At 41.1% G+C, this 26588-nt stretch overlaps 1 protein-coding gene across 1 annotated transcript; it reads right to left on the bottom strand.

Moving 5' to 3' along the window:
- Window positions 1–1630: 1630 nt before the first annotated feature.
- ZNF318 (zinc finger protein 318) lies at window positions 1631–26573 on the bottom strand. The gene is made up of 10 exons (XM_015857706.3): window positions 26045–26573; window positions 21494–21639; window positions 16633–17272; window positions 14172–15596; window positions 12062–12161; window positions 11125–11411; window positions 8147–8350; window positions 7568–7667; window positions 6585–6703; window positions 1631–6135 (listed from the first exon to the last, which is right to left on the bottom strand). The coding sequence occupies exons 1-10, from the start codon at window positions 26381–26383 to the stop codon at window positions 2752–2754; spliced, it is 6744 nt and encodes a 2247-aa protein (XP_015713192.1). The 5' UTR covers window positions 26384–26573; the 3' UTR covers window positions 1631–2751.
- Window positions 26574–26588: the final 15 nt, after the last annotated feature.

The raw sequence follows: 26588 nt of genomic DNA, 5'->3' as shown, positions 1-26588 counted from the left end.
AGCAAAAATAAATAAATAAATAAATAAATAAATAAATAATAATAATATATAAACACATATACATGCCATTTCATAAAACTTTGAAACAACACATGCCTCCACCAATATGCCTATGTGTCAGTCTAGCACCATTTGTTTTGTTCCTACATAATCCATCAGTTCCAGGAGTATCTTCTACTCCTACCTTAAAAGGAAAACAACAAAACACCACAAATAGATCTTACTTTCAGCATGGAATAGTGTCCCAGTTCACTCAGGCACAGAAGAACAACTACTTGACCAAAGGTCAAAAGGTATTATTTAACTCGTAGCAAACGAAGACCTAGCTTCTGGAAAGCTGAAGACCAACACAAGGTAACAACTCTTCCTTAATAGTTTGTAAAGTTCTTGCTTTCCTTTGGCGCTAAGCACTCTTCATTCCTGGACAGCAGGGCTGCGTGCTGACCACCGATGCCAGTTGCAGAAGCAATTGATAAAAAGGATATTGGATTTATGCTGATGTCCTTTCCACCAAAATAAAGCTAACCAAGAGCACTTCCCACACAGGTTGAGGACGTCTGAAGAAGATTGTCCAAATGAGTTTCTCTACCGTTGCATATACCTTCACGAAAAAGAATCTGAGAAATGAAACTAACCAGGTGGTCTGTATTCCATAACACCAATTAAATGCATAACTGTGGGAAAAGAAAACAAAAACACCAGCCAGCCTTTCCTTCCTAACTTCCTTCCCTGCACTGACATCCTTCAATACAAGGCAGGCAAGCTTAGGTCCCCCTCTTCCACGTCAGATTTATAACTAAGCAGGCCCTTCACTGAACAAACTGATAAGAACATGTAGGTAGAATATTCAGCTGTCAAGTGTTGAACAAACAAGCTCAGATATATAATCAGTCAGTCATAGAAAACCGAAAAACAACTACAAAGAACTGTGAAAAATAATAGAGTTTTAACAATTTCTACCCATTACCCAACTTCCACTTCCAAATTATCAAAAGCATATCAAACCTTGTTTTCTTTCTTTCTGATAGCAAATGGTTATTTGAAGAAAGTAGGGCAACGATACTAACAAATTCTCCTTATATTCAATGCGGGAACTGCTTAAAACTGTGAAAAGCAGTCAAAAAGGCTCTCAAAAGCTTCTCCCTTATTTAATTATGATTTTGGGTGGGTTTTATTTGACAACGTACCCTAGCTTTACAAATTCAGATTACACTTTTGTATATTCTTGTATTTCTATTATAAAAAGCACAATAACAACACTGAAAAATGTTTAATAACATCTTTACACAGTCATGGAAACAGAAGACAAAATGTCATTTTTTCCCCCTCTGAAAGTCCACGTGCCGGTAGCAATTACAGAAATATGAATGACCTCTGCTTGCTTCCCTCCCTCCTTTACAAAGGCTTAGGATTTCAAACAAAATTCCAGTGATGATGTTGACAGAAGTTCTTCCACTGACTTCAGCTGGGAATAAATCAGGTTTTTACTGAGCAGGCCAACTGCTGAATATCTTCATTGGCTACAGCTTCTATGAACTACCACAGGAGGTAGAACGTACTTGAAATAAAGCACTTTCCTAGAGCTAAAAAAGAAAGAAAAAAGAGGAAAAAAATAAAAGAAAGAAGAAAGTCTTGTTGAACACTGTATGTTTATTTTTTAAACAATTTACAAATAAAAATGTTCAATTTATCCAAGCAAACACATTTAATACTTTAGTCTTTAACGAGCTATACAAATGAAAACCATCACTCTAGAGCTTCTGCTGGCTCTAGGATCATTCAGGGTAGGCATGCATGTGTCTCTATCAATGAAGCGAGTCCAATTCCTGACACCAGGGTTCTGATCTTCTACGTCTTCAGAGCTGGTCAGCTGCTAAACGATTTAACACAAACAGTTACTGGATCACAATACAATGAAAGAAAGCCCATTTCAAAACATGTAAGTGACCTCAATATGTCTGATCCAGGTGTCAGGCCACAGAGCCTTACCGATTAGTCTTCTTCTCCAAAAGCCAGTCGGACAGATTTTCTCCCCTTGATTAGTGATGTGGCATCCATAAACGTGCTTATACAATACAGTGAAACAGCTTAAGTACAGATGTAATACAGCAGTGATTACAAATCACAAAGACAGATAAACAAACAAACAGAAGATAAATCACATTTCTTGCATTTCAAACAATGAAAGTAAACAAAACCATGCATTACAGTTTAAAGCAATGTTCAGTTTTAGTTCTTCTGCAAGTCTCCATTTCCTCAAGTTCTAAATTGCTGTTCTTGAGCTTGTCCCAGAGGTTGGACTACTTGCGATGCTACTCACAGAAACAAGGTGAGCTGGAAATCATCCGGAAGCGTTCAAACAACAGAAGCCCCCAAAATAAACAACAAAGACGCACGCGTTATAAACGAGAGATTCCACTTTAATAGCAGAAGTGTAGAAAAGAAATCGGCAAAAAATTCACATGAAAAAACATTTTACACAGTTAACTATGTACAGAATAACATGTGTCTGGTTTCTGATGGTGTTAAGTTTCAATTTAGCCGTGTCCTACGATGCTGCGATGTCCTAAGTGTTTCTGCTCAGGCAGGGCAATCGGACTACATGACCATTTGAGGTCCCTTCCCTGATATTGTGTGATTTTGTGATGCAAAGTGCACCCAAACCCCTCAACTGGAACAAAACAAACAAACAAAACCATACACATCATCCCGGCTCTGGCTCCTCAAATATTGGGGCTGGCTGGGTTCAATTCAACCCACTGGGCTCTCTGCTAAGCTTTCAGTAATTCCTGAATTTGCTGTAGCTTCCAAACTACTCTCAGTAGTTTCTGTTTGCTCAGTCTTCTTGCTCTGGATAACGCATAGTCTCTTGCCTCCTGAGCCATCCTCCTTTCCATGTGTTTCTTTGAGTCCAGGAAGGAACGTTTCCACACAACCAGATACCTGACTTTGTCTGCTGCCTCCATCGCAGCTCAGTGACAGCATTTCAGCACCACCTTTGCTCTCCTCCACTTGCCGAAGGCTCTCGGACACGGGAGAAATGCCCTGCATTTCTGGAACTGGTGTGACTGCTTTCATAGTGTCATTGTTTGAGGGTTGCAATCCAAGCTGCGATGCAGCTGTCTGAGAAACCTGGCTGCAAAGTTTATCTTCACAACTACCAGAGGTAAGAGTGACAGAATCAGTAATCTCTGTTTCATCCACTGTTTTTCCAGTGCCCAGCTTGCTCAGTTTGTTTGACTCCAGTTTAATGGATGCAGTAGTTTCTGGTTTTGAAACTTCTTTCAAATTTGTATTTAAAAGTCCTGCTGGAAGGATACTGATGTCTTCATGTACTGCCTTAGTACTTCCCAAATTAAAGTCTGTGCTTTTAAACTCAAGCTCTGCTTTCTCAGAGGGAGTCTCACTGCATTTTGTATTTTCTGATCTCAAGGAGTCTTTCTTGTTATCCTCACTAACACTTGGAGAGAGACTTTCAGATTGCTTGGTATTAGATCCTGAATAAGTGGTATTCAGACTAAAGTCATTGGCTGCTGAGGTTCTTACAGCCTCGTATTTTGTTTGCTTGTTGACAGCCTCTTCTAAATGATGCTCACTGAAATCTGCTGGTAAAGCAACTGCTGACTCTTGGACAAGATCAGAGCAAGCCCTAGAAAAACCTGCCATTCCTACTCCTTTAGCATCTCTCTTAGCAAAAATATCATCTAATGTTTCATCAGATCCACTGTGTCCTAGTGACTTTTTATCAACTTCAACTACTAGTTCTACACTGGATCTGAGTTCAACAATGCTCCCTGAGCAGGCACTGACTAACCAAGCAACCTCCTGCCTTTGGGTTTGCTTATCTAATACTGCACGACCTGACAGTTCTGGTCGAACTTTTTCTTGTGCTTCTAATGTGCTACTTCTAGATTTGGGATTACTAAGAGATGTCTCTGTCTCTCCCTCTGTCAATCTTGAAGCACTAATTTTATTAGAACCATTTTTCATTTCTACATTTGAAGTGTTTGATAATTTCCAACCACTTTCAGAACAAGAAGTGGTTGCCACGACCTGTTCTTCTCTATTATTGTTCCCAGAAGCATTCTGGGAATGCTTTGGGGGGCTTCTTGTCAATTCTGAAATCTTACTTTGAGTTTCTGAAATCTGGGGAGCTTTGCCAAGGACTCCTGGTACTTCCAAAGCTGCACTCTTCAGTTTCACATCTTTTAAGGAGGCATCAATAGAATTTTGCTCTGTCATTACTGCTACTAAAGCTTTTTCTTTTAAAATGTTTTGAGAATCACTAAGCAAGTGTGGACTATCAGTTTCTGAAACAGTTCTAAAGCTATCACTTAAATTTTCCTCTACCAAACTTTGATTTTCAACCTGTTCTAGCATAAGCTCAGGCCTTACTGCTTTTATTTCCTTGTCTTTCATCTCCTCGTCTTTCTCCAAAGTGCCAGAAGCATTTGTGTTACTAACTGCAACTTCATTTGCATCTTCCTGTCCAACTTTCTCTTGGATCTCCGTTCTCTGCAGATCACAGAACTCTTTGTTGTCTGCTTGCACTCGACTTGCTACATCCACAAGTCCCTCTTCTGCAGGCATCTGAATCTGAGAATCAGGTTTTGCTTTTAGTTCTGTGACTGACATATCTGATAGCTGAGGCTGAAATATCTCCTTGTTCCTTTCAGTGTGATTCTCATCAAGAATACAACTGTCCATTACTTGATTACTACCCTGTGAAGCATCCCCATCTTTCAATTTAATCTGAATATCTGTTGGAAGAGTCTGGAATTTTTGATCTACATCCTTCTGAATATCACCTTCAGTGTCAGTACTCGTTTCAAAATTAGGTATTAAAATGTCCTGAAAACCAGTTTTCTCCATTACTGAGCCTGGCTCATCTGAGTGGCCCTGGCAAACTTCAGTAGCCACATTCTGAGATTCCTCTTTAAAGGAGGATAAGCTACTGACTGTCCTAGAGTTTGCAGGAAAATCTGCAGATTTTGCTAGGTTAGAGTTTTCTCCATTTGGAAGCGTAGAACTTGCAAGCTTGCCGTCAGCTGAACCCTTCCCACCACTGCTGTAGAAAATATCATAGAGATCTTTAGCATTGGCAGTGGCCAGGCAGGAGTTTCGTTTCTCTATCTTTTTTGCCTGTTCACTAAAAGCAGTTGAAGGTGGTGGTGGAGGAGGGGGCCTTACAGGCATCGCCAGCATTGTCTGTTCACTTTCAGACACACCTGGAGCTACTTCATCTGCAGGAATGACAGCAGCTGGCTGGACTGCAGGTGGAAGAGGTGGAGGAGGCGGTATATCAGAAGACTCAGAAGGCTCACTTTTCTCTGGTGCATTCATATCCTCCTCTGACCCTTTTAATATTACCTCTTCTCCTCCAAAAGCTTTTGAGATGATATCTGGAGGCAGCAGAAGATCTGCATTTGTTTCTTTTACCACGGGTAGTGGTTTGGTAGTGGCTCCAGAGGATTTGATGGATAAAAAAGTGTTCAAAGGTGCTGGTTTGCTAACTGTTGCAGAAGTAGATTTCCTGAAAATCATAGTGGGGACTGGCAGATTGGGCAGAATTTTTGACTGTGTTGATGTATAAGCAACTGGTGTCCATGGGCTAGTGTGTGGAATAACAGTTTTCCCAGACAGTTTGATTTCAATGGACTTGGCATGGAGTTTCCCAGACTGAAACTTGTTCTCCTCTTTGTTTCCCTCCATATTCTCCTCCTTCGGAATAGCTGCTCCTGGGGCTTTATCCTCTCTCTCAGCCTTCTTCCAGCTGAATTTTCCAAATGATGTCTGACTCGGTGATTCCTTTTTAGATTCCTCCTTCTTTTCCTCTTTTTTATCCTCTTTCTTCTCTTCCTTCTTCAGCTTAAGCTTAATACCCATTTTTCGCTCAGAAGAATCTGTTTTGTCTTGACTTTCATTAGCTCCTTCTCCAAGCTCTGGGCTGTTCTTTGTTTCCTCTTTCTTTATTACTTTTGCTTTCTTCTCATCCTTCTCTTCTTTCTGTTTCTCAACTAGTTTCCTCTTCAGTTCATTCTGCCGCCTGCGCTCCGTTTCTAGAACTACAGCCAGTCCAGCCTGACGGTCAAGATTTCTCCTTTCTTCATAGAGAGGGTTTTCATCTACATATTTCTAAGGAAATAAATGGCACAGTTTTAGCAACTATTTCAATAAAAAAAAATAACATCAATTCAACTCTGTAACAGCTTTGCCTTGTAACAGCTTTGCCTTGTTAAGTAAGTGCCTTCTCAACACTGAGAGAGCCGAGAACTTTTTCCCACAGAGAAACTGAGATGCCACAAACTCTACATCCTGTAGTTTAATACAAATTGAGTGGTGGCCTCCAGCAGTGCTGTCATTCTTCTGTAGAGTTTGAAAATCAACACTGGTATTGAAACACAACCTTATGCAGAGGAAAGGTTAATATCTATGTAGTGGGAAGCTCTGCTTAGTCAGTTCAGTGCAATACAGTAAAAATAACCGAATACACCATGTCAAATGTAATTCCTCAGGAATAGATGATAGAACAAATAAAGGCTAACAAAAGGAATCACTCACTCCTGGTCCCATCAATTACCAACCTTGTATTTTTCATTGTGAGGATGACTTTTCACATGCTGCTCAGCTGAGATTTGATCTCCAAAAAATTCATGACAGAGCTGGCAGTAATAACCAGTGATGGGAATCAGAAACTCAGACCCTGAAAAGGCCGAAGGAAACACTCAGCAAAAGCAAAATTTAAAAGATGCCAAGTTTTTAACAAAGACAAATAAATGCGTCAAAGAATAACAGCAAAACCTCCAACAATGTTCCTGTTCACACTTTTGAAACAGAAATTGGTGGATTTTATGCTGACAGTATGGTAAATACCACTAGTAGGAGCAATCGAGTAAAGTGAAGAATCTTGATTACTGTGATTAAAAATTACCAGCGCTCTTGGCAATGTAACAGCTATACTCTATACAAACAGGCTAACACTTCCTACAATTTTCATCTACCTTCCATCTTTGTGGTATAGTCTCCTCAAATAACAAACACCTGCTTTATAAAAAGAACACACTGAAGTTTATTAGAAGTGCATCCCAGTGCCTGCAGAACCTGCTGCAGTTACCTAATATACTACCAAAATCCTACCAAGTACTCATTAGTACTTTTTCAGGGACAACTCTACGCAAAATGTGATCAATGGAAGAGTCTGTTGCACGACTGTGGAGTACTCCACAAGGTGTGCTCAAACACAGCAAGATTTTGTGGTCATATTCTGATCTGAATTGTAATATGTTAGTAAAAATGACTTCAGAACATTGGGAAAAAGTCAACCAGTATTCAAAATAAGAAACTAAATTCTGAAGAGAAAAGAAGGAACCATACTATGTTTTCCTACATTCTTGCTCCTTTCCCACAGAAGTGCCAGGAAATTAAATCATCTGCCATTTACTAACAATACAGTATCTATATGTGCTCCTGTAACTATGGCAAGATTTGAACTTCCTTTCTCTGAGAAACTGAAACCTGCTGGAGGGCTAATGGAGAAGAAATTCAAGTTTTAAAAAAATTAACGTACCTTTGGCAGGAACAGTTATCTTATCAATGCGCTTTATGGAGTCTTGTTTGGTCTCGCTCTGGGTCTTCGAAGCCCAAGGTCTGTTGTAAGGATCCAGGGTCTATTTGCACAGTGACAGAGGTATACAGGCTCACATATTACACTAGCAAGGCAACTACACTTGGGCTGTTTTGTTGGTTTTTTTTTCAACATCCTTCCAGAACACTGAACATTAAAATCAACGTGCAGTTATATACAGGAGCTAGGTTTTCCACATTTCCCTCCCTTTTTGTAACTTATAACATGAGAATAACCGGTGAAGAGGGTAAGATGTAAACAATATTGAAGGACAGGCAAACACAAAACTAAAATATCAAACACTAGGCCCCAAGTGAACTGAATACAAGCCCCGTTTACACTAGTCAGAACACACCAGTAGCTGTACAAACTACTCGAGTCCAACATTTTTGAATTTGATACGCAGCTTCTTGCATTCATTACTTCAGTTTCTCTTGTAAAATGTAGTTCTGTGGTGTATGTTTCAGTGCTAATATATATAGCAATATGAAATGCACATAGTGAAGGAAGCCTGTCACATACCTGTCTGTGTTTCTTATTATGCATATGTGTGAAAAAATCAAACATGGTCCCGCAGATGGTATTGCAGTCTTTGCACCAGTGGTTCCCTGCATCATAATACTCATAAATACTGGCCAACTGGAAAGGATGTTTGGAGGACTGTGAAGAGGATTCTGCTGGCTTCGGGCTTCTGCCTTTGGATTTTTCATTAGTGGGTTTTGATTCCTAAATTGAACAAAAGGAAATGTTTATCTAAGACAAGGTAGGACAGACATAGTACTCTGGAACTCAGATCTTGTCTCCAGCAAAAGCCACACGCACAAAAAAAGAAAAGTATATATCACCTGCTTTTCAGCTCCCAGGCTAAATCCAATGTTTCAGAAAGCTGGTATTGATGATTAAGGTGCAGCGTGGTCACAGTGAAGAGCTTCCAGTAAGATTCCCAGATGTAATGGCTGGATGGTTGTAGGTAATCAAGGAACCAAATAAACAAATCCCCTAAAGCATGCACCCTTCCCATTTTATGTGTTTCACACAAGGATCTCAGTAGTTTCAATTTATAGTACTAGACAACAGTAAAAGTCAGTTGACTAGAAGTATTCAACTCAATCACTTGATCAGACTACTTGAAAGTACCTGAATTCTCAGGAAGACTCATTGCTTAACAGTACTAAAGTTCTGTTAATTACCTAAGTACATACGGAGAAGCACCTTGTGACTTAAGCATGTGATACTTACACTGATTCATACAGAAAGATGCCATGCAATAATGCACAGACCTTTCAGGACATTAGCCAAAATCAATACATTTTGCTCAGAATCTTGTTGTATGTATGCTACACATGCTACACTGTGAGTAGCAAACCAAATAATCCCTGAAACAAATAATGAATAAGCCCTGCTAATTGAGATTAGCATTCTGCTGCATAGTACTAAGAATATTTTGAGTTTTGATTTACATTCCCAATGGCTGAAAGCCCGCCATGTTGCCATTTCCCATTTGTGCAGCATTCCAGGAAGAACAGCATCTTTCCAAACTTAGCAGGTCCAAACCAGTTGCATGATTTCCAAGTAATTTAGTAGTGGTGTCAAAAAATTACTTAAACAGATGCAAAAACAATGAATAACAACTGCCTTACTTGAAACTCCTTTTGATTATCAGGAATGGGTTCTCTCCTGATACCATTCCATGCAACATAAACAGTAACACAAACGATGAAGAGACATCCGTGCCACTATGCACTCCAGAAATTTCCACATCCCAATGCAATTTAGTTCTTGGTATAGAGTAAGAAGTGGTCCAGTGAATATTTGCATATATTCTATATGCAAGAATGTAGCAAAGCCGACATTCTCTTAAACAGTGAGAAGATCAACTTATGATCAGTAAGAAATGCATGGAAGGATCTTCACGATGCCTAAGAGTTGTTTTCTTTTATGTTATTTATAGACCCACACAATATATCCTATTAAATACTATCTCAACCAGGGCTTTACGAAACACAATACTTCTTAAACAGATGAGTGACAGCCAACTCTAACCCATTTGTGCTTCTGCAATTAACAAAACAAACAACTTTCAGATCATAGTATCTTACATCCACATCAACAGAAACTTGGGGGAAATCTCAGGATGCGTTTTTAGTACAAGACTAGATTCAACTTTGCAATTTTATCTACAACGCACAAACACAAGCTCAGCAACAAAAGACCACAAAATAGCTTGCAAAGACGCAGGAAGACATAAATGTTTTTGCCCCTTGATTGGCCAAGTAAACTGGTCTCAGTGTCTGAAAGTCTGCACTATCTTTCTTTTTACAAAAACAAAAGTTACCAATCAGAATTACAAGGTGAATCTCAGAGGCTAAGGTCACCATCCTATGTTCAATGTTAAGATAAGGAACCATAAAGGGGGAACAAGTTATTATGTGTTCAGACAATGCAAACAATGGAAGTAAAAATAATGAAAGACACATTCACACATACTTCATCTCAAGAAAAGAAAACAATACAACTTAAATGCAATGTAGGATTTAACAGATGTTCTTGTCTACACATTTGTACCATGTGGTGTTTGATGCAAATAACTTGTAAAAATAAGTGGACATCAGATTTTGGTTCAAAAATAATGCACAAAAACAAGCCTTAAAATGAAAGACATCTAATGAACTCCCTGAACCAGACCAAGACGAAACATAAGGAAAAGTTTACAAGATTCACCTCTTACCCTAATAACACTAATTTCTGCAAAAATTAAAAAATACACAGTAAAGTCAGGCATACGCAAAAAACAACTACTATCTCCCATCATCTATACTAGTGACATAATTGATAACACAGAAGAAAACGACATCATTACTGTCCTGAACACACATACAACCTCTCAGATGCTACTATCATCACATACTTCTTCCAGAGTTAAAAACAATTTGAGAACTTGATAAGCCTCTTGTAGTGCATCCACCACTCAGAGACCAAGTCAAAGAGACCACCATGGCACATACTGACATTTCTTAAGATAGAACACTTAGCATATATGTAATAATTGTGTTAAGCTGACAATCATATTGAAGACTTGCCATGATTTGTTAATATCATCACCTGGTGAGAAAAATAACATGCTCCAAACTTTCAGAGAGCTTGGACAAACATTCCTTTTTGGCAGGCACTACTGGAAATACTGTACAGAAAAGTCTGTCATTCTCAATAGGGAGTTGAGACCTAACAGCTACAAACACTTATGCTACTGTTCAATCCATCCAACACCTCACAAAGCCAAGATAAAAAACAGTAAATGGTCTTGAACTGCACAAACTCCATGGGAAATTACAAACTCTGATTACATTTACTCTCACCTGCATACACAATCAACAACAGCATGAGATGTGGTAATAAACGCCATCAAATGAACCTTCTGTTGAATGTCTGTGAGCAGCTGTTCCCCAATCCCCTCTTCTCTTAATGGAAAAATCATCAGTATACAACCCAGAAGATTTTACCTTATTAGAGGAAGTTGCCTTCTCCGGGGCTTTTGTGTTTTCTGACTTGCTGTTCTTTTCTGAGGAATCTTTGGTTTCCACAGATGGCTTCCGGGATTTTTCAAATATGTTAATCCCCAAGATCTGTGCTACTTTGTCAAGCTCAGACTGCTTCTTATCTGCTGCATCAGATTCTTTATGGAGCTCTGAAATCTCCTTCATAATATTCTCTTGAAGTCTGTTCACCTCAACCAACAAAGGGTCTTTGTGTCCATCCTTCTCACGTCGTTTTTTCCTTAGCATCTCTCCTGAGCCAATCAAGGAAAGAGAGGAGTTGGAAATGCAACATGAAAACTGTCTTAAGATCTGTATTTTGTCTAGGAAGGTTTAAAAGTGGAACCAACTTGTAGGTACAACAAATCTGAACAATCTACCTCTGTAGAGGTGTCTTAATATACACCCCTAACAAAGACAGCACAATCCTCAAGAGAAAGGATCACCTTAATAATTACTGTATGATCAAGCAAGCAGAATTGTTTTCTGTGTTAAGTATACACTACAATCTGAAATGAATACCTTCCACAGGTGGAAGTACTTACTTCTGATAAAAACAAAAGCTTTAAATTAACATAAATTATTAAGTTAGAGAGGACTTTTCCTTCTCCAAATAAGACTTACAAAAATTAAAAGACACACTACAAGTCTTCAGATGCTATTTCTTATTTCTTCTAAAAAAACACTAGAATATACAAACGTGAATTCCTTTAACCTACCAAGCTACTAAAGAAGTCTGAAGAGCAGCTGTCTGTTTCAGTGTAACAGTCAGATTTTAACATAATTAATTTCAGTACAGTACTTAGGTCGTTGCTTTCTCAGGAGTTCTGCCTGTACATTTTGGTATTCACTTTTAACAGGAACTGCTGATGGAAAAAAAGAAATTGGGGGAGATGTGCCATACCTTGCTGTTTACGAAGCCTGTCCAGTTCAGTCTTCAGATAATAAAGCTTCTTCTGCCGAGCTTCTCGCTCATTCTTCAGTTTTTCTCTCTCTTCTATCACCTAAACAGATTGCAAGAAGACTGGATTTTCTTCTCCACCTACCGTAAGTTAATCAGTCTTGTGAAAAGACAGCAAGAATTCAGTTTGCCAGTCACAGAACATTGCTCACTATTCTCAAAATGCTCTTGAGTATTATAACCCAACAAATACTATTCTTTACTTGCAGCTGCAAGTAACTATACCTGCGCTTATGTTCCAACCATATACAAGTGCAATTTTTTTCTCACCCCAATTTAAGCAGACCAATTTATTAGCATTGTTGCTGCTGCCACTAGCAAGAACCATTATAGATATTTTAGTTCCCTGTGTCAGAATTCAGTAATCGGTAAGACAGAAAACACATCTCATTCTAATCTATTAGCAGGGTATTTTCTAAATGTGGTAATTTGGCCACTGTATTCTCCAAAACTGCCTGGTTTGATCATTTCTCAAGGCACTGAGCCTTGGCTGACTATCTTCTTACAGGGCTGATCAAGTCTAATGTTAAACAGCTCTTCAAAACTCACATAGAACCTCTACAGAAAGCATATAACTGACCTTTCTGCCCATCATCACCTTCTCTCCTAATGTGACTTTGCCAGGTTTTAGCCGTCATTCAGGATTCTCCCTCAGTGCATCTTAACTGTATCACCAAGAACATTTTGCAAGCATCAGTGACTGAGATTAAACGCATGTATGAAGTTTGTTTCTTGCTCAGTAAAGTCTAGCAGGAGGAGCTCATACATTCGCTTTTCACTAGTTTGAATTGACTCTCACTGAATAAAAACATCCAATGTGTTAAAACCTGAGAAGTGCTTTCCATTTCCTCCCTAATTTTTTTCTAACAAATTTTCCATGACACAAGTCCCAGTATCTTACCTTCACAATGCTCCTGAAGATTACTACTGACTCCTCCCTTGAACAAGCAAGAACTGATCCAAAGACTAGTCCTCACTAGAGCACCATTACTACTATGTCAATGTAAGTGTCGGCAAGATCCCTGCCTTGAGTAAATCTTGCATATACCAATGGGAGAACTTCTACCAACACAGTTAGGCCACTTCTTGAAAGCTGTAAGACTTTTACTATTTTCAAATTATCAAAATATCATTTTGTGACTTGAGCTTTTCTGGCAGCACGGGGGAATCAAATGAAGCATGAAAGTTGCTATATCCCAAGGCATTCAGCAAAGAACTGGACTAAGCCCAAGCCAAGGAAATCTGTAGTGCAATGACCTGGAAGTCCAGCCAAGACACATAGCTGAGCTACCAGTGCATGTCAGAGCAGGAGGAAAGCCCCAAACCTTCAGCCAACACAGCTCTTTCACAAGTGCCTAAGTTCCATTAACAACAAAAGTTCAACAACATCAACTGAAGAAATTATTATTATTGCAAACAGTCAAAATTTGCTCATCTGCTCAAATAGCTTTTTGTCTAAGTACTTCTATTTGAGTCATTTCAAACTAAAAGCAAAGGAGTTATCTCAGTCCAAAGCTTTTGTTTATCCCCAAAACCTCTCTTGGCAACTTGTGCCAGTGCTCAGTCATTCTGACAGTTAAAAAAGCATTCTCCCATGTTCAGATGGAAGCTCTTTTAATATGGAAGGTATTTCAATTTATACCCATCTTGTCCTGTCACTGGGCACCAATGAAAAGCGATTGGCTCTGTCTTTTTCACACCATCCTTCCACGTACTTATGTACCTACAAATCTTCAATGATTTGAATATCTAAACCTCAATGGAATGAAGCTAACATGTGACTACCAAGTGTCTTTCTGTAGGCTTTTGTTTGGCCCTAATCTATAACCTACAAGAGTGCAATCTGGGGGAATTTTAAATGTCTTTTTTGAATTGTTACAGAATAAACAGACAAGTGCCTAGAAATCTTTAACAAAAACAAATTCAGCCCAAGTACTTCTAAACTGGAACCACTCAGGCTAAAATCAGAGCATTTAAAGAGGAAAAGCTTCTAGCCCAGTAAGCAAGCAGCATGACATATTTGGATACATATACATTAGAATAGACAGCATACCTTCTGCTTCTGAGCCGCTCGGTTTTTTTCATCTGATATTTTTTCTGGAGTACTTTTGGGAGGGTGTGAAGATGGACGAAGGGGCGCTTTGGAATGAGTAGGAGTGGTAGGGACACGAACAAGCACAGAACCGTCTCTTTTCACATCAGCGGCATCCTTTTCCATAGAGACTGTCTCAATAACCCGGAGGTTGGGACGTGTAGGGTTCGCTGACATGGCCATAGTAAGAAGCCCGTGAGCCTCTGGCAACGCAGGATTAGGCTGCTGGGTAGGGGGATACATGGTCCAGCCAGGAGCTGCGTAAGCCATATAATGCCCATATGCATCATATCCTGGAGGGGCCAATGCGGGAGGTGGATAGTTTGGGGGCATCTGAGTGGCAGTGAACTGGGAATAGTTGGGAATTTGATATTGGGAAACAGAAGTAGGTGTAGATGGTAAATTAGCAGGAGCTGGTGGAACTGAGGGAATGAGAGAAACGGAAGGAAGAGGTTGATCTGGTGCACATGGAGGTACGTCTGGTCCTCCTAGCTTGCTCTTTGTATATCCTGATTTCTGAAGAGAGGATGGATCTTTAGACTGCTGGAAAGAAATGGGAGGTGATGCTGAGTGCTGCTGGCCTGAGTCTGGAGAACGAGTGCCACACCGGCTTCGACGTAAGTCCCAAGGGTCTGTTCTGCGAGTATCTGAAGAGCGACGATCAGGAGAACGGGACGACAACTTTTTGCCATGAAGGCGTTCCTGAGTACGAATGGCTAGTCTTCCGATTTCAGCAACACCAATGTCAAGTCCAATGGTTTTGAGTAAGTCATGAATCTTGGCATACTCAACATTAGGCTCTTCTAAAGAATCCAGCTTGACAGCTGAAGCGGGAGAAGGAGGCAGGCTCACCTTCTGGCTTCTTACTTCAGTGCTACAACTCACAGGAGGCTTTTGAATGAGGTGTGATTCAGTTTTAGTGTCTTCATCCTCATCGCCATAAAGAAATTTCTCTTCATCCTCAATGTCAGGAAAACTACGCCTCCTCTTCTCCTGAGCACTGACAGAATCAGCCATCATGCCCAGAATTCGGGAGAAACCACTGCCATCCTGACTGGCCCTCTCATGAGGCAGTAGGAAGTCGGTATGACGATCAGCAGGCTCTGATTTGGGTTCTATTTTCTCCTTGTGACTTAAGAAGCTTCCAAACTTCTCTCCGTATGTAAAAGTGTCTTTGGGAGCCCCAGAAAGTGGGTTCCACTCATATAAGTTATCATGTAACTCTTTGTTTGCAGACTCCATAACAGAATCTTTGTTAAATCGCTTGAGAAAGTTCTCCACTTCAGAGGAAAATGGAGCTGTGCTGTTGCTCTGGGGTAAAGATGAATGACTAGAAAGAAGAGGAAGATCCTTGCTGGGAGCAGGGCCGCTAGAAAACTCCTCAGGCTGAAAGACAGAGAAGTTGTTATTCACTACAGCACCCTCTGAAGGGACTACATACCTTGTAGAACAAAAAAGCATGATCATTTCTCTTCAAGACCACATTTGAAGAGTTACGAAAGGCAATTCACAGTTGAAAGAGAAAGAGAGGAGATTAAAAAAAGTAGTTATCTAGTTATTCTAGAATGTCATGTCCAGCAATGAAAGCTCATCCTAGAGAGCACACAAGATCAAAATTATATTTAACTTTTTTATAAGCTTAATAAATGAAACTTTTAAGCTGAAACACTGACATAAATTTAGCTCTGCTTTGAGTTTAATCACACACAAACAGGATATAACACTTTAAGACAAGTAACTGTACTGTGAATACTTCCAGTCATTTCTCCAGATATACATAATTAATGGCATATGAAATAAAAACAGGCATTGAACAGAATCTTCAGTACTGGGGTTCTTCAGTACCTTCTATATAAACATGTCACTGTCAACCAGATCAGTATAATAAGCAGATCAAAAACAATGTGCTAAAACATGAGAAAATAAATTTATCACAGTGGTCCCAATTCTGTTGATACTCTGATTTTCAAATCCAAGTGGAATGGCTTGGGTACAATTTAAGTAGCCTACAGTCTAAAGAAAAAAATTAAGGATACTCAAAGATGTTTGCAACCAAAGACACTGAGGATTCATCAGGCAGTCCTCAGTCTATAAAGAAGCAGAAAGAGGCACTCTGGCAGCCATAGCTTCTATCAATGTCCTGACTGCCTGTTTGCAAAAATACTCAGCTTTTCAACACAATCTGAGAATTTTGGGGCAAATTTCAACAAGAACATTTTGTTCTACCTCAGATTTCATAGATATACAATCCCTGGTTAAATGCCTTCACCATTTAAAATTTCCAATGCAATTCTAAATTGTACAGGCCTGCAAAAAGACACCTGTCCTTTCCGAGACAGGAGAATGTAAGCGTCAAAATGTCAAAATGAAAGTGACTTTTGGAAAGGAGTAATGAAGAGACAGCTATAAACAGAGATCAAACCTGAATAGGAGACTCTACTTCCATCTCTACTCTCTTCTTCAATATAGATTTTTTGGGCATGGATGGTATTTCCTCAGGCCTATATGTGTAACGAGGCTCAGAAGTCTGTAGTGTGTTAGTCAAGCCTGGGATGGCATAACCACTGTCTGAAATGTCATGATTCAAGTTTCTATTACGTTCTTCCTCTTCTCTTTTCCTCCTGGCTCGGTCAAGCTCTCGGAACTCTTCATTCAGGTATGACGGGCTTGGACTTCTACTGCGGCTAAGGCTGTGGCTTCGTCTGCGATAGTTTCGTGTTCCTGATGAGAAACCTGGATGCTCTCCACTCATACAGTGCAATTTCTCATCTTTTTCATATCGTGGACGCTTTATTTCTCGTCCCCTCTCTTCCGGTCTCGATGGGTAGAAAGATTTCCTAAATTTGTCACCATCTCTGTCAGATCCACGAGGCAGCTCTTCTCGACGACCGTAATGTGGACTATAATCTGAACGATGAAGAAAAACATCTCGGTTGCGGTAGTCTTCATCATGCCTCATGTTGAAGGGACTTGAAGAGTGATCTTCATGTGACAGGTACCTGTCCAAGCCTCGAGAGCATGAGAGGCCTCTGGTGAATATGGGACCATCAGCCATGTCATCCCTGCATAAGAGAAGGCACGAAAAAAACATAAGTGCTTAAGTCAGGGAAACTAGGTCTTATTCTCACTCAAGAACAAGAAATTTCCAAATCAAATTCAGAATAGCATCTCCATCACTAAACAGAAGCAGGGGACAGAAAGGATTGCTGTTTTTAACAGTGTCATGCTTCCCTCCTACAAAGTCACTTGTAAATACAGAAACAATTCAATTCACACTGCAGCTGAGCCTTGAAAAATTGGCAGGATGAACTTATTTCTGTAGAGAGACCATGCAACTAGAAAAAAAAACCAAACAAAACATTACTAACATATTGCAGGCCACAATCCCTTTCCTCACCTCTCCCAGCGAGATGCTAAGGTCCCATTTCATATGAATTATTCAATGTGTAATTCAGTTTCACGCTAGAACACGCAACCAGATCCTCTTTCTAACTTCAGTTGTGGAAAAAGACCACAAATTCTAGCAGTGTTTTCTGTTGCAAAAGATCTATAGACAGGATTGTCAAAATCACAATCTGCTTTACCTACAAAAGCAGCACAGTTTTTTGACATGGTATTAGTGAATCAGGAATAGTAAATGTAAGAGCACTGTTCCTTTGTGCCAGCCCCCGCATTATTATATGCAGTGGACTACAACTAGCACAACCTGGGAATAACGGGCTCTATTTCTTGGTTTATCCTTTTTTGGACCAACTTCTACAGACTTCCGATGAGGAGTACTATTTTAACCAACTCCTTTTCCCTTCAGCCCCTGAGAACTTCTCTGCCGCTGTCATTTACATCGGGCAGGAACAAACCAAACCACTTTAAAATTGCCAACTGTTGTCTTTATTTTCAGATACTTCAAAACTCTAGCAAGATCATCCAAGAATGGGAAGCAAATGTGCTCAGTTAAGGGAAATCAATGAGACAGAAACCTTAGAAAACATCTCTCCTGAGTGATTAAGACATCAGCTTGAGATAAACTACATATGTCTGCCTGAATCTTCAAACATCACATCCTCCTCCTAAAAAAAGTGCCTCAACAGATCTGAGGAGACAAAAAATCACGTGAGACAACATTTTCCAGAAACAAAACAAATCCACCAAAACCAAACAAAATCAAATAACAGCCCTGCAGATAATTTACAGACCTGTTTTTAAGTCACCAGACCAAGAAATAAATAATGTGACCCAGTAAGTCTTCTTGTTTACCTTCATAGTTTACACAAGCATATTTAAGAACAAAACCAACCTGAAATTTCACGTCATCTCTGACATGCATCATTGCAAAGCACTTTCTACATTATTAGATGCTTTACTGACCCAAAATGTCTTCAAAAATATGGTATATACTAGTATCTGTGATATCAACGGCACCTCTTCCATAATAAACCATGCACCTCCACTCTTCCAAAAGCACCAAAACATCTATGTACAAGTTAACCAAGTTTTGTACACAAATGTTGTTGTTCATAGCCTACACAAAATAATTTATTTAAAAGCAAATGTCTCTCTTTAGTGCCACCATCACCTTCCACGAGAACCTGCTATACCTAAACATGGTGATCAAGTAACAGATGTACTTCACCATACACCTCCAGTTGATTTTAGAGCAAACTGATTGCACCCATGCTTGCCAAACACTCTCACTGCAGCAACAAAGGGGAAGGAATACTAAATCAAACTTTGCAAAGACAGGAATAGCAAATCCTACCACACTTAAAAGAATGTTCTAAATACACTCTAAATAGTGAGGACACAGATTGAAAACCAAAGATTAAATAAAGGTGTGAGAAAAACATTTACTTGCCTTACAGAAACTATGGCTCTTTGAAATATGTACTCTGTAAAAATAGTTCAATTTTCAGTCAGCCAAGTCTACTAAGTATGTTGCATTCCTGGGAGAGGATACAAGGTGGTACCACACTGAGCATCCCAATTGCACCCCACTGCAGAATCTATGAATTACTGGAAATCACAGTATCAGAGAACAGACCATAGACTACATAGAAATGATGCCTCAAAGAATGAAAACTGATGTAAGGTTACTTTTTATCATATCTGTGTATTTATATACATTGAAACAGAAAAAAACAAAGATACTCCACTGTGAGCAGCCAATAGGACTCCATCTTAACAGCCTTTGAATTGGAAGTTCAACAAACTGTTTACATTCCAGCCAGCTGTCACTTTTGATATTAAGTCAAAATTTGCTATTTCAGATCACAGCTTAATGCAGACCAAGTCTCCACAGTGATATGGTCAAATTTTTTTTCTAAGAGAAAGAGGAGGGATTGTGTGTACAATAAGAATGTGACATGCCCAGTATTAAAGCCAATGATAGGCCCCAGGAAGGGCCACATTCTAAAGCTCAGTGATAAAGTTGGTGTCTCCGAACCAAGGCACACACACAGGAGAAAAAAATATGTTAAGAACAATATCCTTCACCAACTACCAACTGTCTTTTTAAAACAACCAAAATAACAAATAGTGAATAAATCTGCAAGCCATAAGCAGTATCCACAAGCTTTAGAAAAGCAAAGGGATGACTAGGTTGTCATGTTAAGCTTCTGGACAGTGGCACCATTCAGTCAAGTGCAGCCAATGCAAACAGAATGGAGGAGGAAAAAAAACAATGACAAAACACAAACAAAATGAAACAAAAAGTAAACTTAGCCACATGGAGCTCTGGCACACCTACACTTTGCAAATCACTTAAAAACTGAGGTCTACACTGTCCAACTTCTTATGCCAATTAATCCCTTCGGTACCTCAGGTCATTCTCAGGAACAGACAAAGGCCTTTTTTTTTTTTCCCCCTTTAATGCTTTAATTACCCTGTTACCATTTTTCGTCCAGTAACAGAGAGAAAGTGAAAGTTATTTGCTTACCAAGAGGGTAAAGATGCCCACAGCAGTGATTTTCATTCTCGTGTTAAAATAAACTCTGCTGTACATGGTGCTACTCCTAACCAGGAAGTATAACCACAGAACAGGTTACATATAAAACCTCACTGGAGAAATTGAAGCAATGGGACAACTCCTCCACCACAATGTTCTTAATTTGCTGGAGCAGCACAGCGCCAGCTCTCCTAAATACAATTTCCTGCTCCTTCCAACCACTGCATTCTCCCCAGGCATATTCACTCATCTTGTTTGGAAGACTGCAGACTGTACAAGGAATTTACAAGTAAAAAACTGATTCCAGAAGGACTGAGGTAAAGCCATAAAAGTGACAATACCGAAAACTAAACTCTCATTTCCTTTTCTGCACCTGCAGAAACTTAACCTTACATTTGAGAGACAGGAAATACACTGCTTCTTCTCACTTTCTTTTATTTTTTCCTTTTAAACAGCTAGGGGGTAACTGTATCAAAAAGTGATGTTACTGTGCTTTTTGTTTTGTATGCCTGAGCCTGATTAAAATTACAGTATGGCTGCTCTCGGGCACAAACTACCCCAGCTTTAAGATAAAGCCAACAATTTCAGTTGAACAAGATCATCTTTACTTCTTCTGCCAGATTCTACCTGTTCTTCCACTGAAGGCAAAGATTTTCTAACAGTACCTACTAATATTTAAACTTCAGTGTTTACAGCAGCACTTATAACACAACTGACTTCTCTTCATTAACTGATTCTCTTCAGTTCCAATTAAGGAATACTAAGAATTCTAACACTTTATCATGTACGAGATTGTATGACAGTGCTCACATTCCCTCAGCAGGATTTCTGAAGCCAAAATGACAGGCTTTCTTCAAGCTATGCTAGGGATCTCTTCTGGACTATACTAAAAAAATCAAGAAAACACATTATTCCTCCCAGTAAATGAGGAAATCAAAGAGCAACAGTGTCTATAAACAACCTTACTTTATGTCAGCTGCTTCATAAGAAACAGAAGGTAATTGAAGCTGTGATACATCAAATGAAGCAGCTCCTTCCTGCAAGATCCTCCTGGCCCTTTTAGTTGATATAGGTACAAGAAACAATTGACAAAAGTCAGAGAACAAACATTTGTCCAGGATTACTACAAACACAGGCAACAATGCCTCTTCAGAAATTCCCCATGACAAAACATACTGGAGACTGGGAGAGTATTCCAAGGAGGCATTGCTACATCACTACGCTGTCAGTCCCCGCTACAGACAGACTACTGGGCCAGTGAGTCGCTTGGCTTCACCCAGTACAGCCATTCTCATATTCTTACTGTTTCATATGCTTGAGTTCCAGCTGTGGAGGACCATACCTGTCACTCAGGTTATCAATTGGTGAGCCCAGTCTATCAGGCAGCCTCCTTCTCTCCGGTGTGCCAATGCAATACCGGTCATTACCAACAGTAATCCGCAAACTCTGTTCCAGTGAAGACTCAGAGCGGAGACTCGGTGAACGTCTCTGTAAATTGAAGAAAGAGTGCAAGCCCATCAATCAGGGAGTTTTAATCTGAGCTACAGAAAGGCAAGAGACTCTGTTCAATAAACAAGACTTGGGGTGGATGGATCAATTAAAAAAAAAACAAAAACAAAAACTAGACAAGTATTTATTCCAAGTATTTCAATTGCTAATAGTTACTAAAGAAATGGGAGGGTACTAATTGCACTTAACTTCTCACCCAAGCTGCCAGCAATAAGCTCTAAGTTTACATTATCTAAAAGGGAAATTTTCAACTCAAGATTACCTTAAATAAGGTACCATTTTGGAAGGTGGAAAATCAAAGAAGTTCAACAAGTCCCAATTTCACCGCTGAGCTCTTTTCTTCCTTAGAGTGGAATCAGTTAAACAAACAGCGCATAAAAAACAGCGCCAGGACTATCGTAATAAAAGTGCCTGGATTTCTGGCCCTTACCAGCTCCAATAACAGCACGAAGATAAGAATACACCAGTCTAAACACAGATTTTCCTCGCAGTGATGTTTTCGGCCGTTTTCCTCACTTTATGATGCTCTCATTGGATAAGCACAACCTAATACTAAAAATGTCAGTGGCTGCAGGAACTCCATCACCCCATTATCACTGGTAGAACCAAACCACAGTTAAGTTATCCTTCAAAGAACTACAGCAGAGAAGACCTGAGCTAACTGCCCTGCACTGATCTCCATTCGGAGACGTGTCCAATACAGAGAATGTCATTACTGTTAAGTTGTGCTTTGTATCCTTTCAGAACACACTACTAAAATTCGGGAATGACCAAAGGGAAGTTCCATAAGAAGCAGACTGAAAGAAGAGATACTTGATCTATTTTTTTAAACAACCATGGTTTATATTCCTCTTAACAGAAAACAAAGAACCTGCTTTAGTTCTGCCAAACCAGTCATGTGCTTCATATCACCTTCACAGCAGTAGCAAGCTGAAGGTGCACTACATCAGCTGTATCCGTGCTGTCTGCCCTGGGAAGGTGTAGCAGACTGAGCTCAATCTTCCAAGAGAACCAAAGAAGAACATTATATAACCCCCATCAAAAATGTATGATTGCCTCACAAATTCATCTAACAAAATTTACTTGCAGTACAAATCTGCACTAGAACCCATTGTGCATGTCGTTGTTCTAAGATAAAATCAAACTGATTTTTGTTTTTCTCCATTAACCTGAAGCCCAGCATTTATGAGAACACACCCTAATGATTTTCTAAGACCAACTGTTTTATAGAGTACAACATCTTCCAGGACCAGCTGGGCTGAAATACAACACAAACAAGGTGCGTGCATCTCACACAAGCACACTTGGAAGGCTCAAACGTGCTCTGATTAACACTGAATTTCCAGGGCACCCTGCAGTTGCAATTATCTTGAAAGGCACCTTTTTGCCATCGAGGCTTACAGCAAGTTGGGCAATATGACAATATCCCCAGAAACTGGAGACAGAGAAGTGACAGTTATGCCTCATATAAAGGAACTTTGGATAAAAGAAGGGAATGGTTTACATTCAGTTAGTTCAGGATGTATATCACCACCATACAGATCATCTAGAGACCGCACTGAAGGTGCATAAGGTATCTGAACTTTCTGTTGTGAAAGACAAATTCAAGTTTTAAGAGCATTTGCATCCTACCAATGCCCTGCACTGTGTTTTCTTCCCTTCCTCTCCAGGCTCTCAAACAGTAGTGGCCAATACCACATAAAATGCAGCGGTTGCATATCAGCTCTTAATTTCTTATTTCCCTGCTGGCCCAAAATAGTCCAACCCTTCACTTTCATCTAACTTTCTTACATGAAAGCAAAGGAGCTGACAAAGGCTATAAAAAGAACAAGCACGCATATCAGTGGCAAAAACACAAACACTGTGATGTGTTGTCGTGCAAGAACATACAGTCTGCCAAACACTTTCATTGAACAGCCCTGACCTTCCTCTCCCCCCATTACATTTTTCAGTACTCACCCCAAACCCCTGCTGTCACTCCATGCTCTTCCAGTTCCCATGGTTTTCCTCAGTTACTAAGAAACTTACAACATCCACTCTTCCAACATCTAATACGCAGTCAGCATCTCTGTTACACGTAAGACCAATGCTGATACCTTGGGAATGTGCGCCCGTCATCTCAAAAACACAATGCCCAGAATCAAGAAAAGGGAGTAAGAAATCTCAAAGGACGTTCCTTTCATATTCCAATCCATGTGAAGCACAGGGACAGTAACTCTTCCACTCTTCAACCTCGTGCCTTTATCCCATCAGTGCCTACATTTCATGTACTACATCTTCTATGCTCACACTCCCCTCTTCCAAGTCCTCCTTCCTCACTGCAGCTTCAATGCCTCTTTCTCTCAGGCTTATGTCTGAATTCGTCTCTCGGTGACAGCTTCAAAACGCCACTTGTTAACACTACTGTTCAATTCTCCACCTTTCCTCAGCTTCTGTGGAGGGGGTCTTAAGTCGTACAGGTTGAAAAGCTTTGTTCAAACTTTACCAGAGCGTGTTGACCCAATGAATCTGCTGCTGATTTTATTTCGATCTCATTTAGCTCCACTGTTTGGAAAACAGCATAATCCCAGCTTTTCTCTTCCTCTGATTTTGTAAACAGCCATTCTACAAAATGAAAACAATCTATACACGTATCTCCTGCATTAATATCGCCTTTAGATAAGCAGTGCTGGCTGAACACCTCTTGGTGGGCAAAAACTTCAATGGAAAAAAATATTCACAGTATATATTCTGAGAACGAGCTATACTGGGCTTCAGCACATGCCAGAGTGCAAAATACAGGTTAAAGAGCTGTATTAAATCATCTCACTTTGACTCACACAGTGAAAGCTGCTTCCTAGATTAAGTTTTTTCCCCAAACACAGTAGTGTCACAAGTTTTGTGACAGCCCATTTACACTGCCAACCTACTGCAGACACAGCAAAAAGAAAGACCGAGTGCTAATAATGCCTGTCATACTGTGGTATCCCTGTTAACCATCCCCTTAGCTGTGACTGTGTCACTGCCCATCAGGCTACGAAGTAAAATGACATTAATCATACTAAAAATCCATTCTATTTAAAAAAATAAGCCAAAAAAAAAAACCAACTTTTTTTCAACCTGGATCTCATTAGCAAGACAAATTGCAGGGCTACTCTGACAACAATTTATAGGGCTAAGGTAATAGTGAACAACACCTAAAAGTAAATGGCCAGAGGCAAGCTGCTCAGCCCAGCTTAAGTGCCAAACACAGTATTATCTTTCCACACCTTTGGGATGGGTTACACCAACAGCTGACTTTTAACTCCACCACAGACACCTGCCATCTCTTCCATAGATGCAGCTCCAAGGAGATCCCATAAGAACAACCACCATCATCACAAAGGGCAACCCCACTCTCTCAGAGTCCTACCACGCAGTGAATCAATCACAGCAGACAACAGATAGTGGCTGAATTAACTTCCAGCCAAATCAGTCTCTCAAAGCAGTTCACTTTTGCACCTTCACAAACATGTTTGGTGGCCCTGCCAGGCAGGGGGGTTGGAACTACATGATCCTTGAGGTCCCTTCCAACCCGGGTAATTCTGTGATTCTGTGATGAGTGCAGAATACACTGCAGAGCAAAAGAAAAACGTGAGTGCATCTTTCCTATTAATTATACGTGTGCCAAGTTAAGTGAGTAGGGAACCTATAACATCACAGCACAAAAGTCTTTTCTGTCAGAGTAACACGAGCACACAGCAAAGTTATGACTTATCAAGGCAGCAGCTATTGGATAAGTGCTACACCAAGGGCAACAGCCTGAGTGAGTGAGAACAAGGTACCACCATGAGCACCCAAGGTGGTGTCGCTTCAGCTGCAACACCACAGCTTCACACCTATATCCACATATCAACGTCAGATTGTGCGTGGGTTGAGTAAGAGTGGCACACCTGGTGGTGCAGCCCCAGCCAGAAAACAGCTCGTATTCCAAGATCAGTACCAGTAACACGGCTTCCTTTGTATGTCAGTGACAGCAGAAAGTGCTCAGACAAAACACTCAGCCAACACTTGACCAAGAAAGTCACCTTCCCATCGATAAAAGATTGACACAATAACACAGCGCTGTGACAACGCTGTGACAGCTGGAGGAAACGGACCAGCTGCATCCCTTCCCTTAGTAAAAGCATCACCTTCCAGACTGAGCTGAAACGGATCAGGGCGTTAAAAGACAAATACAAACATAACGGGGGAGAAAAAAAAGCATTCCTTAAAACGGCCATAACCGATACCCGCACGGTGCTCCTCAGGACACCCCGGGGACCACTCTCCGCCCGGCCCAACACGCCGTGGGGCCCTGCCCCGTGGCCGGGATCAGGTACCGCGGCCTGTCAGCCGCCCCCACCCGCAGCCCGTCGGCGGTTACCCGGCTGCCGCCGTCTCCGTGCTCGCTCCCCCGGCGGCCCCTCGTCCCTCCGGCCCCCGGTCCTCCCGGCGGCGACGGCGGCCTCCGGCTGCGGTGCGGCGACGGGGAGCGGCGGGAGGCGCCGCGGTGACCCGACGGAGAGCGGTGGCGGCGCGGCGGCGAAGCGCCGGTGGCGGCGGCGGCGGTGGGGGACGGCGGCGGGGGAGGCCGGCCGCGGCACGGCCCCGGCCCCGACGGACCGGAGCGGGAGGCACGGGACCCCGCCGAGCCGCTCTCTTTGAGCCGGTGCGAGTACGAAGAAGACGACGGGCCGGAGCGGCCGCTGCCGGAGCGGTACATGATGGCGGCGGCGGCCCGGGGGGTCCCAGCGGGCTGCGCGGGCGCCCCGGCTCCTCTGACCCGCCCCCCCCTCCAGCCCAGTCCCCCGCGTCTCCCGCGCGTGCGCGCCGCCGCCGGACACCCCGCGCGCGCTCCCGAGCCGCCACCTCCACCCCCCCCTCCAGACGCGCGCTCCCGGGAGTGGGGGGTGAGCGCGGAAGGGGCG

Source organism: Coturnix japonica, chromosome 3, assembly GCF_054131305.1.
Source record: "Coturnix japonica strain WE chromosome 3, WE-NBRP24, whole genome shotgun sequence".
Taxonomy (NCBI): Eukaryota; Metazoa; Chordata; class Aves; order Galliformes; family Phasianidae; genus Coturnix; species Coturnix japonica.
The sequence above is the reverse complement of the archived record's forward strand: the minus strand, read 5'-3'. Positions and strand labels throughout refer to the sequence as shown.

Excerpts from the sequence above, each read along its gene's own strand:
- ZNF318 (XM_015857706.3), bottom strand. The coding sequence starts at position 26,383 with ATGTACCGCTCCGGCAGCGGCCGCTCCGGCCCGTCGTCTTCTTCGTAC. Across the intron at positions 17,273-21,493 it reads ATTGATAACCTGAGTGACAG|GGATGACATGGCTGATGGTC; the intron begins GTATGGTCCTCC and ends TCTCTTATGCAG. Across the intron at positions 6,136-6,584 it reads CTCACAATGAAAAATACAAG|AAATATGTAGATGAAAACCC; the intron begins GTTGGTAATTGA and ends TTATTTCCTTAG.